Consider the following 17,784-nt stretch of genomic DNA (forward strand, 5'->3'; position numbering starts at 1 on the left):
ATAGGCCCTTATGGGACCCATGGCAGCACTCTGCTCGCAGCACAGGCATGTGAACAGGCTGCTTCACGGAGCACAAAGCAGCTTGTTCACGGCAGAATTCCTGCATGTCAGCAGCGTGGTTAACAGGCTGCTGTAGCAGCCTGTAAACCACGCTCTTGAGAACGAGGCCTGAGAGTTGCACAAATAGTGTAGTAGTCTTTTTATATGTATCAATCCAAGCCTTATATTTGACAACATAACCCTGCCAACAGTTGCAGTAATTTTGAAAAAGCCTTCACAAAAATGTCACATTTGTATTGTAGATTTTCTATCTATATATTCTGTAAATATATTTGGTGCAGAACACAGTCTCCCTGAATTCCTTTTCAACCCCTTAGTGACATAACTAATTTTAGCCTTAAAAAAAACAATGTAGCGGTATGACACTTTGTATTTAGCAGGACAAGTTATAGTTCTTTGTAAGAACAAAGTTTTGGCACATATTATATATTGAATAACTGTTATTAATATTTTTGCTTTGGAATAATGGGGGAAAAAAGCAATTTCACCAAAGCTTTTGTGGTATTTATTTTACGGTGTTCAGCATGTGGTACAAATGTTATGTTAACCTTATTCTACAGGTCATTACAATAATAGCAACAAATAATTTATAGAGGCTTTATTATGTTTTACTACTTTTGCACAATATTAGCACTTTGTTTTTTTTTAGCAAAAAAACTTTTTTTTGTGTGGCAAAATGTTGCAGGACCAGAACACTAATTTTTCAGTCGACAAAGCTATATGAGGGCTTATTTTTTCTGGAGCGACTTGTAGTTTTTATTGGTATATATAAATTTTTAATAATTTTTTTATTACTGTTTTGGTGGAGCAAGAGATACAGAATTTTTTTTTGTTCTTGCGTAAGGGGAAAAAAACTGAACAATTTTCTGTAAAAGTTTGTGTTTAGACTCTACAGTCAGCAATGACTGCAGCATCTGCAGGATTAAATTGGTAGGGGAGGGATGAGTAAGTATTTATCTCATCACTGCTTTTCTGGAAAAAAAAGACCCCTATAAGTGACAATAAGAGAGCAGATATGCTCTCTGATTGATAGGGGGGGTGATAACATGAAAAAAAGTCCACGTCATCCCTGCCCTAGAATAAAGGGAGAGACAGGAGAATGGTTGATCTTCTGTGCTATCTGTCCTTTCCCACCCATTGCACACTGACTGAAATGTAACAGCTGTAAATGATGTATTCCCGACTCCACTGTAGCTTCCATTCTGTGCTTTTGGTGTCATTTTAAAGCCAATAATATTGAAAGAATCGTAGCTACAGCAGTTAGAACAAGCTCTGTTGGTCCAAAACGGTAATGTCCTTTTTTTACAGAATGACAGAGCTCATCCTAAGCTGCAGGGGGGAGGGGGGGGGTTAAAGCTTAAAAAAACCATAAATCCCATGATGTGTCTATTTTAGTATATACCTGTAATGTTCATGAATTATTCTGAAGGATCTTTTCCCAGAACCCTGTATTGTACTATTCTTTTGTTGTTCCTCTTGAACATTTATGAGCAAATTGAAAACTGGGTGTAACCAGTTGGGAAAGAGGGTTTTCCCTACACAGTATGGTATTGCCTAATTAAGGCTGAAAATGCCAGACTGTGTAGGGGCACCAGCCTTTGACAAGGGAAATGGTAATGCCCATTTGTCAATGTATCTACAAACTTTCAGGAGGAATAAAAGAAGAATGGCACATCACAAAGTTTTGAGAAAAGATGCTCCAGAATTGTTATTACAAGATGAACTTAAGTATTTAGCAAAGCAGACAAGTCGGCAGGAGTGACAGGTCTGCTTTTACTGTTCAAAGTCCATACGTCAAAATATTCATTTACTGGCGGTCATTTTTGTCCCCAAGTTGACCTTTCGAGTGAATAACAAGACTAAAATCTAATTATGTTTTATGTTAAATGCAGTAATTGGTCCTGATTTCATCTGATTGTGCATATGATATGCTAAATTATTCACTCATATTTCATTTGTTCTAATTAAATGTGAGACCTTTCTGAGTTGATTCTTAAAGGTAGCATATATTTGCATAGACATATGCATATGATTATTTAATAAGCATGATTTTTGCATTGGGATGAAACATTTTGTTATTTTTTTTACCTTTCTTTTGTTACTGTTATATGGACAGAATTCATTGATAAAGATTAACCCCTTCCCACTGCAGGAAGTGTATATACTTTCTAGTTGCGCAGGGTTAATATGGTGCAAGCTCAGAAGCCAAGGCTGCTATATACACGGTTAAATGGGAGTCTATCAGCTGGGACATGCTGTCTAAACTGCTGCTTGCGCCATGTTATAGATCAGGAGGAGCTGAGCAGATTGATTAAGTAGTTTTATGTGGAAAGATTCAGTATAACTTGCATTCTATTAATGTATATATCTGCTCATTCTGAGCTGAGAAGGCCAATGGGCAGTTACATAGCATGTTAGGCTGAATGAAAACAATGTCCATTTAGTTCAGTCTGTTTTAACCCCCTTGTTTAATCAGAGGAGGGCACATTTGAGATAAACAACCATGCTGGTCACCTAATGTCTATATCCTGTAATATCATAGCGTTCTAGAAAGACATCTAGTCCCCTCTTAAATTGCTCTATGGATTTTGCCATCACCACGTCCTCAGGCAGAGTGTTCCATAGTCTCACTGCTCTTACAGTAAAGAACACCCTTCTGCTTTCTTCTAGACATAGAGGATTCCCTCTTGTTACCATCCCAGCCCTGGGTATAAACAGATGATGGGAGAGATCCTTGTATTGTCCCCTCATGTATTTATACATAGTTATTTGGTTGCCCCTTAGCTGTCTTTTTGTCCAAGGTAACTAATGTTTATCACTGGAGATGAGGGAACATACTCGTTTCGAGTAATTACTCGATCGAGCACCGCGATTTTCGAGTACTTCCGTACTCGGATGAAAAGATTCAGGGGGCACCGGGGGGCGGGGGGAGGCATGGCGGAGCGGGAGTAGCAGCGGGGAACAGGGGGGAGCCCTCTCTCTCTCCCCCCCCACTCCCCGCTGCAACCCCCCACTCACCCACGGCGCTCCCCGAATCTTTTCGCCCAAGTACGGAAGTACTCGATGATCACGGCGCTCGGGCGAAAAAGGGGCGTGGCCGAGTAGGTTCGCTCATCTCTATTTATCACTAATCACTGAGGTTCTATCAATGATTGACAGCTACCCTTATATGTACAGTCATACACGGATAGCTGTCAATCACTGATAGCTCCACCCATTGCACTGTCCAGCTCAGAATTAGCAGAGGTTTAAATGAATAAAATGCAAGCTATACTGAACCTTTCCCCATAAAACTATATATCAATCTGCTTGGCTCTTTAACACTCCTGCTCTTTAACACTATACCTGCAGTATAGGCAGCATATTGAAGCTGACAGATTCCTTTTAAATGCCACTGTTTGCCACTGTTTGCGGCAATGCCAATTCTGATTGCGGCATCTAGATGGCCCAGTTGATGACCTGATTTTGGAATGGCTTCCCCCACAATGAGATCTTTTGAAGGCCCACAGGGTTGCAATGTATTTCTGTTTAGTAAGATGCGCCTATGTGCCTGCAGCACATCTTAATAAAATGCCTGCAAAAATACCATATATTGCAATCCTGAAGTATTGAAGTTTATGGCATAAGCAATCAATTGCAAGTTCAAGTCCTCTTAGGGGACTAGAAAACAAAGTAAAAATGCGTGAAAAAACATTTATAAAAAGCGATTACAAAGTCATATGTCCTCCAAAATGGTACCAATAAAAAACACAGATCATCCCACAAAAAACGAGCCCTTACACAACCCAAATGGACAGAAAGATAAAAAAGTTATATAGTTTAGAAGATTGTGGCTTTTTCTGGTCCATTTCACTCCACTTGAAAACTACAACTTGTGCTGCAAAAACAAGACCTTAGACAGTTGGTCGACAGAAAAATAAGTTTTGATTTTTTGAAAGTTGGAAGAATCCTACAATGAAAAAAAATGACTGTGTCATTAAGAGGTTCAATAGGTTCTTCAACCTGAAGCTTATTTTTCCTCTTATCAGCAACTCTCTAATATATACTGTCAATGTGCAGTACACAGAAGGGCCTGTAGAGGGCTGCAGACAGGCTTTCTTGTACTAAAAGAAAGAGTTAACACCTGGGTGTGGCAGGAAGCACTAAAAAAGTCCCAGTTCCTGTCACACTCAGCAGAGCTGAAGTGCTGCAAGCACTGACCAGTTGTGGGAATCATCACATGTCTGATGGAGGAAGACGCCCTCTAGACACACCTGAGTGGAGTAGTGACAATGGCCCTGTGGGTTTGTGAACCCTTAATTAAGGACTTTGTGTTACTGCTGTTTGCTGTACGTGTTTGCTGTGGAATAAATATTGGCAGGCGCCAGTTTTAAAGAAGTCCAAGTCTCCTAGAACCATTTATGCACGTGTCGTCTCCATTCTGGTCTGATAGAGGTCGGCGATCCGCAGGCGAGTAAACCCCCTTGCCACATATGGTGGAGGATGAGCTAGCACGGAATGGTGCACAAAGCTGCGAAACGTTGAAAGCTGCAGGCTGCATGTAAAGAGCCAGGAGGCTGAAAGTCCAGTTGCTGTGTGGCAACTAAAGTTGGGTGGCAGTGTTTGAAGGGCCAGGAGGCCAAAAAGTTTGTGGACCTTATTTTGTTTGTTTCTGTGGTGAGACTGACTTTGCTGCTAGGGAGTGAGCTATGGAGGAGCTCCTCAGAAAGGTTGTGCAGAGCAATACTGAGAGCACGCACAAGATAGAACATTCTGCAATTTGTTTCCTGCATAGCATTGCATGGCGGTGCCATGCGGGAAAACATCGCTCATGTATATAACTCTATGTAAAAGAATGGGATTCATTTTTGTGCGTCTTGCAACACACAAATCTAACTCTTTAATTTATTATTTAATAACACTCTTTTATTGTGATATGTATACTTTTATCTGGTAAAAGTGGTATAAAGGCTGCATAGACTGTGTTTGTGCACAGGATCTGGAGTCTAAGGGGTCCCGTTCTTCCATATTAGGAGACAAGCACTATAAATGGTTGGGGGCAATGTTACATATTTTGCAATGAAGTTCTGCCTTTGGCTGAAACAGAGAGTGACTGACCTGTAATGGGATGTAATTAAGGATAGCATTCTACAGCATCCAAAAAGAAAATCTATTTTGTGTAATCAATTTATCATTCACATCACGGGAAATATTCTGTTGACAGGTCTACAATAGCATTTGCATAAACATTACATTCTGGTTCTGATTTTACAGAGATGAGTGGCACTCCGTAGAAAGACTATGGTGGACAAGAATCTCCCCTTCATTTTTAAAAGGAGGCTCTGGAGCAGTGACTGTGAACTAGAAGGAATATTGCATCTCCTACTGTTACAGCGGATATTAGAATTCACCACAGAGTTCTGAGCCAAGCCTCACACTTTTATATGGTCACTGAACTCTTTGTGGGTTTTGAATATTTTAATGATTTACTGTAGGAGTACCTGATAATGCCGTTCCCTGATATGTAATTGAATGCGACTTCAGTGTGTAGATAAGCGTGCTCCGTAAAGAATTGTTCAAATTAAAATGGTCGAATAGCAAAACTAAAGGAAATTGTGTCAGTACAGATAAATGACTGACAATGGTAACAATGGCGTTCTGCTTAAATATTTTCTCTTTCTTTGAATGCAGGAAGAAGATGCCATTCCATCATGTGACTGCTGGCTTGTTGTACAAAGGGAATAACTACTTGAACCGATCTCTTTCTACTGGAAGCGACAGTGAGCAGCTTGCTAACATCTCAGTGGAAGAACTAGATGGTAAGATTAGGAAAATCAATCTGGGTTGATAAATTAATCCTCACTGTTCCTATTTACTGCATACAGTAGCTGAATTTAGAGTCTCAGAAATTGAGATTTATGAGATAAAACATGATATCTCTGAGGTGATTTGTGTGATTCTTAAAGTGAAATATAAACATCTTACTGTAAAATATAAAGCATGAATAATGATTATGGAAAGTACTGAGCAGTTTGTCATCAGAAACTAAATTAGATAGATAGAGAGATATGAGATAAATAAATAGATTTATATTAGATAGATGGATAGATAGATATAAGATAGATAGATATATATGAGATAGATATGAAATGGATAGATAAATAGATATGTATGACATAGATGGATAGATGGATGTGAGATGGATAGATAAATATCTATATATATAAAGACGAAAGCCCTCACTGACTCACTGACTCACTGACTCACTGACTGACTGACTGACTCGCCAAAAGTTCTCCAACTTCCTGATGTCGTAGAAACATGAAATTTGGCACACGCATAGATTATCTCCAAAATAGGAAAAGTAATTGGGTCCCAACTCGATTATTCAATTCTATGCGCAAAAGAATTGGCGTCGATATTTTACGTACGTAATCTAAATCTGTCACTTTCCAATGTCATAGAAACTTAAAATTTGGCCCGAGCATTGATTATGGCATAAATGGGAAAAGTTAATGGGTCCCAACACGATTATTCAATTCTATGCGCAAAAGAATTAGCGTCCAAATTTTACGTACGGAATCTAATTCTCTCACTTCCCGGTGTTATAGAAACTTGAAATTTGGCAGGAGCATTGATTATGTCATAAATAGGAAAAGTTAATGGGTCCCAACTCGATTATTCAATTCTATGCGCAAAAGAATTAGCGTCCAAATTTTACGTACGGAATCTAATTATCTCACTTTCCGGTGTCATAGAAACGTGAAATTTGGCACGAGCATTGATTATGTCATAAGTAGGAAAAGTTCGTAGGTCCCAACTCGATTATTCAATTCTAGCGCAAAAGAATTGGCGTCGAAATTTTACGTGCGGAATGTAATTTTTTCACTTTCCGGTGTCATAGAAATGGGAAATTTTGCACAAGCATTGATTATGTCATAAATAGGAAACGCTAATAGGTCCCAACTCGATTATTCAATTCTATGCGCAAAAGAATTAGCGTCCAAATTTTATGTGTGGAATGTAATTTTCTCACTTTCCGGTGTCATAGAAACAGGAAATTTGGCACGAGCATTGATTATGTCATAAATAGGAAAAGCTAATGGGTCCCAATTCCATTATTCAATTCGATGCGCAAAAGAATTAGCGTCAAAATTTTACGTGCGGAATCTAATTTTCTCACTTTCCGGTGTCATAGAAACGTGAAATTTGCCCCGAGCATTGATTATGTCATAAATAGGAAAAGCTAATGGGTCCCAACTCGATTATTCAATTCCATGCGCAAAAGAATTAGCATCCAAATTTTACGTGCGGAATGTAATTTTCTCACTTTCCGGTGTCATAGAAACAGGAAATTTGGCACGAGCATTGATTATGTCATAAATAGGAAGAGCTAATGGGTCCCAACTCCATTATTAAATTCTATGCGCAAAAGAATTAGCGTCCAAATTTTACGTACATAATCTAAATCTCTCACTTCCCAATGTGATAGAAACATGAAATTTGGCACGGGCATTGATTATGTCATAAATAGGAAAAGTTAATAGGTCCCAACTCGATTATTCAATTCTAGCGCAAAAGAATTGGCGTCGAAATTTTACGTGCAGAATGTAATTTTTTCACTTTCCGGTGTCATAGAAACGGGAAATTTGGCAGGAGCATTGATTATGTCATAAGTAGGAAAAGCTAATGGGTCCCAACTCGATTATTCAATTCTATGCGCAAAAGAATTAGCGTCCAAATTTTACGTGCGGAATGTAATTTTTTCACTTTCCGGTGTCATAGAAACAGGAAATTGGGCAGGAGAATTGATTATGTTATAAATAGGAAAAGCTAATGGGTCCCAACTCGATTATTCAATTCTAAGCGCAAAAGAATTAGTGTCCAAATTTTATGTACGTAATCAAATTCTCTCACTTCCTGATGTCATTTTATATAAAGGAAACGTCGCATGGTTACCTACCCGTGGTGTTTCCTGGGTAACGCAGAGAACTATGCAAAATGGTGAACATATGTTTTTCCTCAGTATCTCTAAAGTAACCACAACTTCATAAGATTTTCCGTGTGAACACCAGATAAATACCAGTACCAAATTAACTCGGGCGAAGCCGGGTATATCAGCTAGTATATATATATATATATATTAGATAGATAGATGGATACATAGTAACATAGTAAGCTAGGCCGAATGAAGACAACGTCCATCTAGTTCAGCCTGTTAATAGTTCCTAACTGTCTGTAAGGCCCGGGTCAACAACCTGCTGCTCCCCTAAAATCTATATCCTGTAATATCCTTCCGCTCCAGAAAGACATCTAGTCCCCTCTTAAACTCCTCTATGGATTTTGCTATCACCACATCCTCAGGCAGAGAGTTCCACAGTCTCACTGCTCTTACAGTAAAGAACCCTTTTCTGTGTTGGTGATGAAACCTGCTTTCTTCTAGACATAGCGGATGCCCCCTTGTTACCGTCGCAGTCCTGGGTATAAACAGATCATGGGAGAGATCCTTGTATTGTCCCCTAATGTATTTATATGTAGTTATTTGGTCCACCCTTAGCCATCTTTTTTCCAGGGTAAATAATCCCAATTTGGATAGCCTCTCTGGGTATTCCAGTCCCTTCATTCCATGTATTAGTTTACTTGCCAATCTTTGAACCCCCTCAAGCACTGCAACATCTTTCCTAAGCACCGGTGTCCAGAACTGTACACAGTATTCCATGTGAGGTCTGACAAGTGCCTTATATAGTGGAAGAATAATGTTCTCGTCCCTCTCCCATATACCTCTTTTAATGCACCCCAAGACTTCATTTGCTTTTGCTGCAGCTGACTGGCATTGATTGCTCCAGTTAAATTTACAGTCCACTAGTATCCCCAGGTCTTTTTCCATATCACTTTTCCCTAGCAGTACCCCATTCAGTGAATTTTGGTGAAATCCGTTTCTCCTGCCCATGTCCATAACCTTACATTTGTCAACATTGAACTTCATTTGCCATTTTTCTGCCCAAGCCCCCAGCTTATCTAGGTCCATTTACAGCCGTACATTGTACTCTTGTACTCATGTGCATTAATTATATTGTATAATTTTGTGTCATCTGCAAATATTGATATTTTACTGTGTCGTCCCTCTATCAGGTCGTTGGTAAATATATTGAACAGAATGCAGCCTAATACTGAACCCTGTGGCACCCCGCTAGCGACGGTGGCCCAATCTGAGTATGAACCGTTTATTACTACCCTCTGTTTTCTATCTCTGAGCCAGTTCTTTACCCAGATACACACGTTTTCACCCAATCCGAGCTGTCTCATTTTATATATCAGCCTATCATGCGGCACTGTTTCAAATGCTTTAGAGAAATCCAGATATATGAGCTCAATAGACTCTCCTATGTCCAGCCTAGAGCTTACTTCATCATAGAAGCTGATCAGATTGGTCTGACATGATTGCCCCCTCATGAACCCATGCTGATGAGGAGTTATTCCATTGTTCTCCTTGAGTTATTGTATGATGGTGTCTCTCAGAAACCCGTCGAATATTTTTCCAGTTACTGAAGTGAGATAGATATGAGATGGATAGATAAATAGATATATATTAGATAGATGGATAGATATTAGATAGATAGATATTAGATAGATGGATAGATATGAGATGGATAGATAAATAAATATATATATATATATATATATATATATATTAAATAGATGAATAGATAGATATTAGATAGATGGATAGATAAATAGATATAAGAGATTGATAGATATGAGATGGATGGATGGATGGATGAATGGATAGATAGATGGATGGATAGATAAGAGACAGATAGATAGACAGATAGATAGATAGATAATCAGATACATTATAGAGGAAGAAACTATGTTAAAAAGTCAGACAATTACTAAAACACTAACAATGTTAGAACACCTGGGAGCATATCAGATAAGGCAAACAAATCACATTGTTCTCTGCTGTTTTGCTTGGAGCAGACAGTAGTTAACAGTTGTCAACATCAGTGAACTGAATGCTGGGGCATCCAGCTGCTCATTTATCTGATGAAGTTATGTGAGGACAAGTAGAATATTCTTCACTAATAAAAACAAATGTTTACTGCGAATATTTAGGTTTTTTTTCGTCATACTTTTTTCCTTTTATTTCCTTGCAGTTAAATTATGTTACAGATATTTATGACAAGGCTCGCACTGGCTCACTGGGGCAACCAGAGGATTCACCAATGGGCCCCTCCATCTAGTCGGCCCCTTTCAATACTGATGCTGCATAGACCAGGGTCCCTCCTTATTTAGGGCGACTTTCAAAACCAATGCTTCATGGGTCGGTCATACATGAGCAGGAGGTTGTCAGGAGGGTGAGCTCAGTTCCCAGCTGCTCCAGACAGTGGCTAGATCAGACTCTACTTGTTAGTGTATGTTTGAACTTTGCAAGCTCACTAACTACTTGTCTAGGTAAATTTTTAGCTTGGTTAAAAATAACGCTTCAATAGACGAGCGTGTAACGTAATATGCTCGCTTCTGTGCAATTTTTTGCACATTAAGGCCTTAGTCACACGGGCGTTTTTTCGCGCGATTTGCGCATCACATGACGGATGCGAATGCGCAAATCACGTGACCGGCGCCGAAAAATCGGCCGTAAAATCGCCCGAAAATCTGCTCCTAGCCGCGTTTCATTAGAAAACGGGCCGGAGCTGTCCAGCGCATTGCATTCAATGGAGCCGGCAATACAGCCAGCTCCATTGAAAGCAATGTGCTGCGGGCGAGCCCGGGATGAATTGTCGGGAAGGGCTTAAATATATAAGCCCTTCCCTGCAATTCATCCTAAAATGTGTTAAAATAAAAAAAAATGTATACTCACCTTTCCGCTGCAGCCGGAGTTCTGCCGCGGCCGCTGTCAGTTCTCCTGAACTGCTTCTCGGCACTATTCAGCCGGCGGGGCTTTAAAATCCCCGCCTGCTGAATGATCTGCCTCTGATTGGTCACAGCCTGACCAATCAGAGGCAGGTTTCACTCACACACCCATTCATGAATTCATGAATGGGTGAGTGACTGCTGCCTCTCATTGGCTCAGCGGGAGCTGCCCCTGATTGGTCCCGCTGAGCCAATGAGAGGCAGCAGTCACTCACCCATTCATGAATTCATGAATCGGTGTGTGAGTGAAACCTGCCTCTGATTGGTCAGGCTGTGACCAATCAGAGGCAGATCATTCAGCAGGCGGGGATTTTAAAGCCCCGCCGGCTGAATAGTGCCGAGAAGCAGTTCAGGAGAACTGACAGCGGCCGCGGCAGAACTCCGGCTGCAGCGGAAAGGTGAGTATACATTTTTTTTTTTATTTTAACACATTTTAGGATGAATTGCAGGGAAGGGCTTATATATTTAAGCCCTTCCCGACAATTCATTCCGCGCATGCCGGCAGCCCATTGCTTTCAGTGGAACCTGCTGTATCACCGGCTCCATTGAATTCAATGGGCAAACATCGTTCTTCGCTGCCACAGCTGTTACAGCTGTGGCAGAGGAGAATGATTTGTCTTCTATATGTTCTCAATGGGGTCGGCGCTGCTGCCGCCGGCCTCATTGAGCGCATATAGAGAAGAGAACAGGAATCGCACATCGCAGATAGGTGCGATCTGCGATTTCTGTTCTATAATTTATCGGACGAGCGCATAAAAAGCGCTCATGTGTCCGATACCATTGCAAAGCAATGGTTCTATAAAATCGCCGGACGCATAGGCATGCGCAAATCGCGGCTAAAAACGCCCGTCTGACTAAGCCCTAAGGGTGCGTTCACACGAGCATGTGCGTATGCGTTAATACGTGCGCACGAATGCGCGCGTACGTGTAAAAATACGCGTCAATGAAGGTCCGTGCTCCTTATATGCGCGTAAGAATGTTCAATTTTGGCTGCGTGGAGTGCACATAGATGCGCTCCATACCTTGCGCTTTATCAGCATACCAGGAAATGTGCACGGCGCCAATAGTTAGGCATTGATAGTTCTGAGCGACAGGATTTTATTGCCGCCACAGCGATTCTTTTATTCCTACCTTTTTTCCTTTACCCACAACCATTAGCGATAATTTTTTTTTTTTTTTAATCTATTCTCCACCTCAACTGGCTGTGTGAATGTATGTTGCAGCCTGCATATACTTTGCTTTTCTTGCGTTTCAGTGTTTTATACATCTATGGTTTATTTAAATTCATTTCCCACTACAGAGAAAAAAAAAATAAGTTTACACGGCCGGACTCCCATGCTGTGTGTCCCATAGGAGCCGACATACGGACGAAACAGCCACGCATGTCCTTTTTCCTGTGGTGCGCGTTGGCACGCAGGAAAAACATGGACATATGAACACTTCACAGGAAAAACAGGGTTTTAATAGGTGAGCGTTTTTCTGCGTGCGTATGTACGCGTGAACACACACTCGAATGAACCAACCTTGCATGAGTGTATTTGTTTCAGCACCTCCTATAGATCTCCATGGTTCTCTTTGGTGCGCAGACACGCACTCGAAAGGGAAGGTCCTATTTTTTTGCACCCACAAAAAAAAAATGGGCGCAAAAAAAAAAGATGTGAGAATGAACCCATTGAAATCCGTGGGTTATATTTTCCACATTATGCATGCAGGATTTCCCCGCACACATAATTGCGGCATATCACGCTCATCTGCTTAAGCCCTGAGGGTGGTTTCACACATCTTTTCATACAGCTTTTTGAGCCAAAGTTAGTAGTAGGTTACAAAGGAATGGGAAATCTACAGGAAGGAATTATACTTCTTCTTCCTGTTGGATCCACTTTTGACTTTGGCTCAAAAAATTACATGAAAAACTGCTACGAAAACCTGTGCGTGAGACCACCCTAAGGCTATGTGCGCACAAGGCTGTTTTCTGGTATGGATTTTGGTTCGGATCCCTTTCAAAATCCTTGTCAAAAGCCACATTTATAACTTGTTGATTGTGACACCGACTTTACTACTAGTTTTAACATGGATTTCATCCCCTCATTTGAAGAGCAGAAATCCGGACTGAAAATCCACAGCATAAATTTGCATGCTGTGGATTTAAAATACACACTGCAGGGCAATTTACACTGCATATTTCTTCAACAACATTTGAGCGGGATTTTTGTAATGGTATGCTGTATGTAATGCAGCTGGTGAAAGGATCTTGCCAATCTATTATTCAGATCGGTACAGTACGACTGCAGTGTTATGACTCTCACATTGACTCAACGCATCTTGCGGATTAAACTTTATTACCAGCGAGGTGGCAACAAATTTATCGAGCATGTACATCAAGCATGCATCTATAGGTTTTCCAACATGACAAATCATACAGTAAACATTATCCTGCTCCAAACCACAATAGATGGTTCTTAGTCATTAATTGTGACATACTGCTAAATCTTACACTTCTATAGCGTTCCAATTCCCCTTCTGGCAATATTTGGTTGTATTTTTTTTCTTTAAGAAATTTAAACCTTATAGTACCCCATACCCCAATGATTATCCACACCAACTTTTATTGGGTTCTTCCTTATAGTTTTTTCACTAGAGACTTCTGAACACATCTAGTTTAATTATGATCACCTGTACATAAATAGAGACCTGCCAATCAATCTGAACATGGCAAGGAGAAGCCACACAGTGGACTCATCTTCCCATGTGCAGACTCATCTGCCATTGTCTGTCTCACTACTAAAACTATGGTTACTCTGAAATTGAAATTCCACAGTGTTTCACAATACATAAAACTGTAGTGAGGGAGCCTGTCCTGATGTCAAGCTGCCTGTGGTTTGGGCACAATAAAGCTCATGACGTGTTGCTTTAAGGGAAAGTCCACAAAGGGACGAAACAATACTGATTTTTACCTGTGGAATTGTTCAGGTTAAATCCACAGTGGAGGGCATCCTCTATGTCTAGAGGAAAGAAGGTTTGATCACCAACACAGAAGAGAATTCTTTACTGTAAGAGCAGTGAGACTGTGGAACTCTCTGCCTGAGGACGTGGTTATGGAAAAATCCATCGAGGAGTTTAAGAGGGGACTAGATGTCTTTTTAGAGCTTTATGATATTACAGGATATAGACATTAAATAACCAGAGAGGTAGCTGATCTGGGTCTTGGAGTCAAGTAGAAACTATCAAAAAGTTGATCCAGGAATTATTCTGACTGCCATTATGGAGTCGGGAAGGACTTTTTGCCCTTCAAAATGGGCTAAATTGGCTTCTGCCTCAGGCTTTTTTTGCCGTTCTCTGGATCAACAAGGCGGGGGGTGGGGGGAGAGAAACAGGCTAGACTAGATGAGCATTTTCTCTTTGCAGCCTAACATACTATGTTACTATGTTACAGTAGCAGGCAAGTGGATGAAAATTTTCTGCATTGAAATTGACCTGCAATGAGGATTTTCAAATCTGCAGCATATCAACTTCTGATGCTGATTGGTAGTGGATTTGTTGCAAAAAATTAAAATCTGCAATACATTTTTAATAAAATGTACCGTTGCATATTTGGCTGGTGATTACCTGCAGACAGGGCTGGCTCTAGGTTTATGTTGGCCCTCGGGCGATAGAGTCTCAGTGGGCCCCTTTGTCACAACACAAACAGCAGTAAAGCTGCAAGTGTATTCCACTGTTGTTTCTTTATACCTCATTTACTATAAGCTTAAAATACCACTTTGAATTTATTATATAGGTTGTTACAAATTGGCTATGTTATATCTGCATATCATTAAATTAATGCTTTGATATACTTGGATACTAAAGCATTACTGGCAACTCATCATTTGTTATAGAAGTTCTTGCCATGTGAAACTACAGCCCCCAGTATGACCTAAGCAATGGGAAGGAAATGTTGTGGACCTTATATGTGATCAGAATACTGATCTGTCGCAGTCAGAGATAGAATACACACTGACACTTAGTGACTGTTCAGATGACGTCCTCTAGGCTCGTTCCTTTTCTTCTCCATCTGCTACAGACCTTCAGAATTTCTTTTGCCTCTGTGAAGTTTGTGGCCCAGACAACTTTAACTCCTCTAAAAATAGTGCCATACACTGTGTCACCTGAAAATAGTACTTTGCTCCAGAAATATCTTAAACTATACTCTACCATCTGAAGTTAATTATCTTTTCTTCTTTGTCTGCCATGAAGACTTCTTTCAGCCACGTCTCTTTACTCTCTCCTCATCCTACTGCTACCCCCAATATTATTATTAGTGTCCTTACACAGTAATAGTGTCCCCATATAGTGTAATTGGTCCCCTTTGTGCCGCTTCATTTTGTGGTTACATCTTTAATAGAGATGAGCGAGCGTACTCGGAAAAGCACTACTCGCTCGAGTAATTTGCTTTATCCGAGTATCGCTGTGCTCGTCCCTGAAGATTCGGGTGCCGCTGCGGCTGACAGGTGAGTCGCAGCGGGGAGCAGGGGAGAGCGGGTGGGAGAGAGGGAGAGAGAGATCTCCCCTCCGTTCCTCCCCGCTCTCCCCTGCAGCTCCCCGCTCCGTGCCGGCACCCGAATCTTCAGGGACGAGCACAGCGATACTCGGATAAATCAAATTACTCGAGCGAGTAGTGCTTTTCCGAGTACGCTCGCTCATCTCTAATCTTTAACTTTTTCCGATCCAACATTGGACCTCATCCAACCTTATGATTTTCCTGTACTGTTTTGATATTGGAAGACCTCTAACACAGTTTTTTTTTTGCTGTTTGTTAGCCTGCTCCGCTGTCGGAGCTTGTCTGATGCTCTTCCTCATGTAGTATTGACTTTAGCCAGCAGATCGAGCAGGTTGTTTCTCGGCAGGCATGATATTCTTGCGTTGTGTTTGTAGGAGAAGGGCAGGAATGAAGTATGTACGTGGTGAAGATATTGTAAGGTGCATTTTGGAGGACAGTGATGGTGAAGGAGAGTTTAGTGATGAAAGTGAGCATGAAGAAACTGTTCCCGCAAGCAGTGATGTTCGTTTCAGTGAATATGAATCTAATGAGGAAAACGAAAGTGACGATAATACGCAACTTGTTACAAGTAGCTGGAAGGTTTATCGTGATGATGATCTGATAATGTTTCCGTACTATGTTACACAACATGGATTTACCCTTCCTTAAAGTGCTCAGCCAAAAACTGAACTTGAATATTTCGAAATCTATTTACTAGATGATCTTACTGGCAAAATTCTGACAGATATGTATGCAGTGGAAAAAAATGCAAAATGAGACTCCACTAACAAAATACTCAGTGTGGCACTCGTGGAAGGATGTTTCGTCAGAAGAAATGAAGGCATTCTTTGGTGTAATATAGGTCAAGAGCAGTGATGTCTCTCCTTAAGGAGAGCACCCAAAAAAGTGTACGGAGACACCTAGAGGATGAGTAGGTCGAGGGATGGCATAGTCTCTTTTTAAAGAGAGCACCCAGAAGGGGGGTAGGAAAACATCTGAGAGGTGAGTGAGAAGACTTATATGGCCAGGCATGCTCCTCTGGGTAATTTATGCAAATAAGGATGATAGAAAAATACCTCTGCAAAGCCACCTATTGGATGGCAGCATTCCTTCAAATCAATGTCAGGCCCTTTATACTGGTCTTTATAGCCATGATTGGGAATAGGAAACCAAGCCAGAAATATTGAACATTGCTCTGAATTTGAAGGCGCAATTAGTTGACTATTTTACAGAAGAATGGCTTCACCGAACCCCAATCTTTAAGAATGTTGTCTCTCGTCTCTGTTTTCTCCAAACATATTAAATGCTGCATTTAGTTCTTCCTTTTGCAGCTCAAGGGACTGTGTGTACCCGAGAGAGCAAGGTAAAGAATGATAGTGAATATATTGGCAATAAATACAATGAAATTTATGTGGCTATAGATGAGAACACAGTAGATCTCAAAGGAAGGATTAAATTCAAGTCCTACAATCCGAAGAAGCCTACACAGTGGGGCCTACAATTTTTTTGTCTGTGTTATTCAAAAAATTGTTTTGTGTTTTCTCACATTCTCTATTATGGCAAGACAACAACAGAAAGTCTTAATCGTTGTTATTTGCCATTTATGTCTCGAATAGTGATTCATTTGGCACAAGTTTTGCAAGCACATACGAGTGGTTCAGGCTATCACATCTACACTGACAGGTTCTACACAAGCCGTCATCTTGCTTGGGAATTGCATAAAATTAAAATATTAATAATAGGAACAATTTTGGCATCTAGGAAGGATTTTCCAAGTGATCTGATAAAGAAGAAACTTCAGGAATATCAATTATGTGTCTATCAATGCAATATGAAAATAATGTGCCTCTGATTTTATGACAAGAGGTTAGTGACAAAGCTAAGTGCATTCTTTGGCCATCACAAACAGTGGATCACTGGTTAAAGGTAGAAACAGCCTGTTCAATTTGAATTTTAATACACAACTTTTGTGGGAAGAGTGGGCAGAACTGGTCAAAACTGTGGGTGTTATGGTTTTACTAGACGATCCAACAAATGGTAGAAAAAATTATTCTTCTGGCTGATCAAAGTTGCAGTTGTGAACAGCTACAATGTCTAGGCATTAGATAAGAAGGAGAGTGAAGAAAAATTGCTAACGCACCTTGCAGAAGAAATCTCATCCCTCAGCTGGTTGACAATGTGAGAAACAGAAATTCAAGAAAGAGGGGAAGATCATCATCTTCTAACCTTCAGGAATGGCTAAATGGGAAGATGCATTTCATAATACAAGATGAAAAAAAAAATCAACAAAGGATTCCACGGTTTGCAGGAGAAAA

The 17,784-nt window shown here is 40.5% G+C and overlaps 1 protein-coding gene across 1 annotated transcript in view; it reads left to right on the forward strand.

The window, feature by feature from the left end:
* The window catches only part of CALN1 (calneuron 1), a 404,054-nt gene that overhangs the window by 111,067 nt on the left and 275,203 nt on the right, over nt 1-17,784 (forward strand). Inside the window, exon 2 of the mRNA XM_066592552.1 lies at nt 5,731-5,858. Coding sequence (XP_066448649.1) covers nt 5,738-5,858 — 121 coding nt within the window. The 5' untranslated portion in view covers nt 5,731-5,737. The remainder of the gene's footprint in view (nt 1-5,730; nt 5,859-17,784) is intronic.

This window comes from Eleutherodactylus coqui, chromosome 1 (genome assembly GCF_035609145.1).
Source record: "Eleutherodactylus coqui strain aEleCoq1 chromosome 1, aEleCoq1.hap1, whole genome shotgun sequence".
Classification (NCBI taxonomy): domain Eukaryota; kingdom Metazoa; phylum Chordata; class Amphibia; order Anura; family Eleutherodactylidae; genus Eleutherodactylus; species Eleutherodactylus coqui.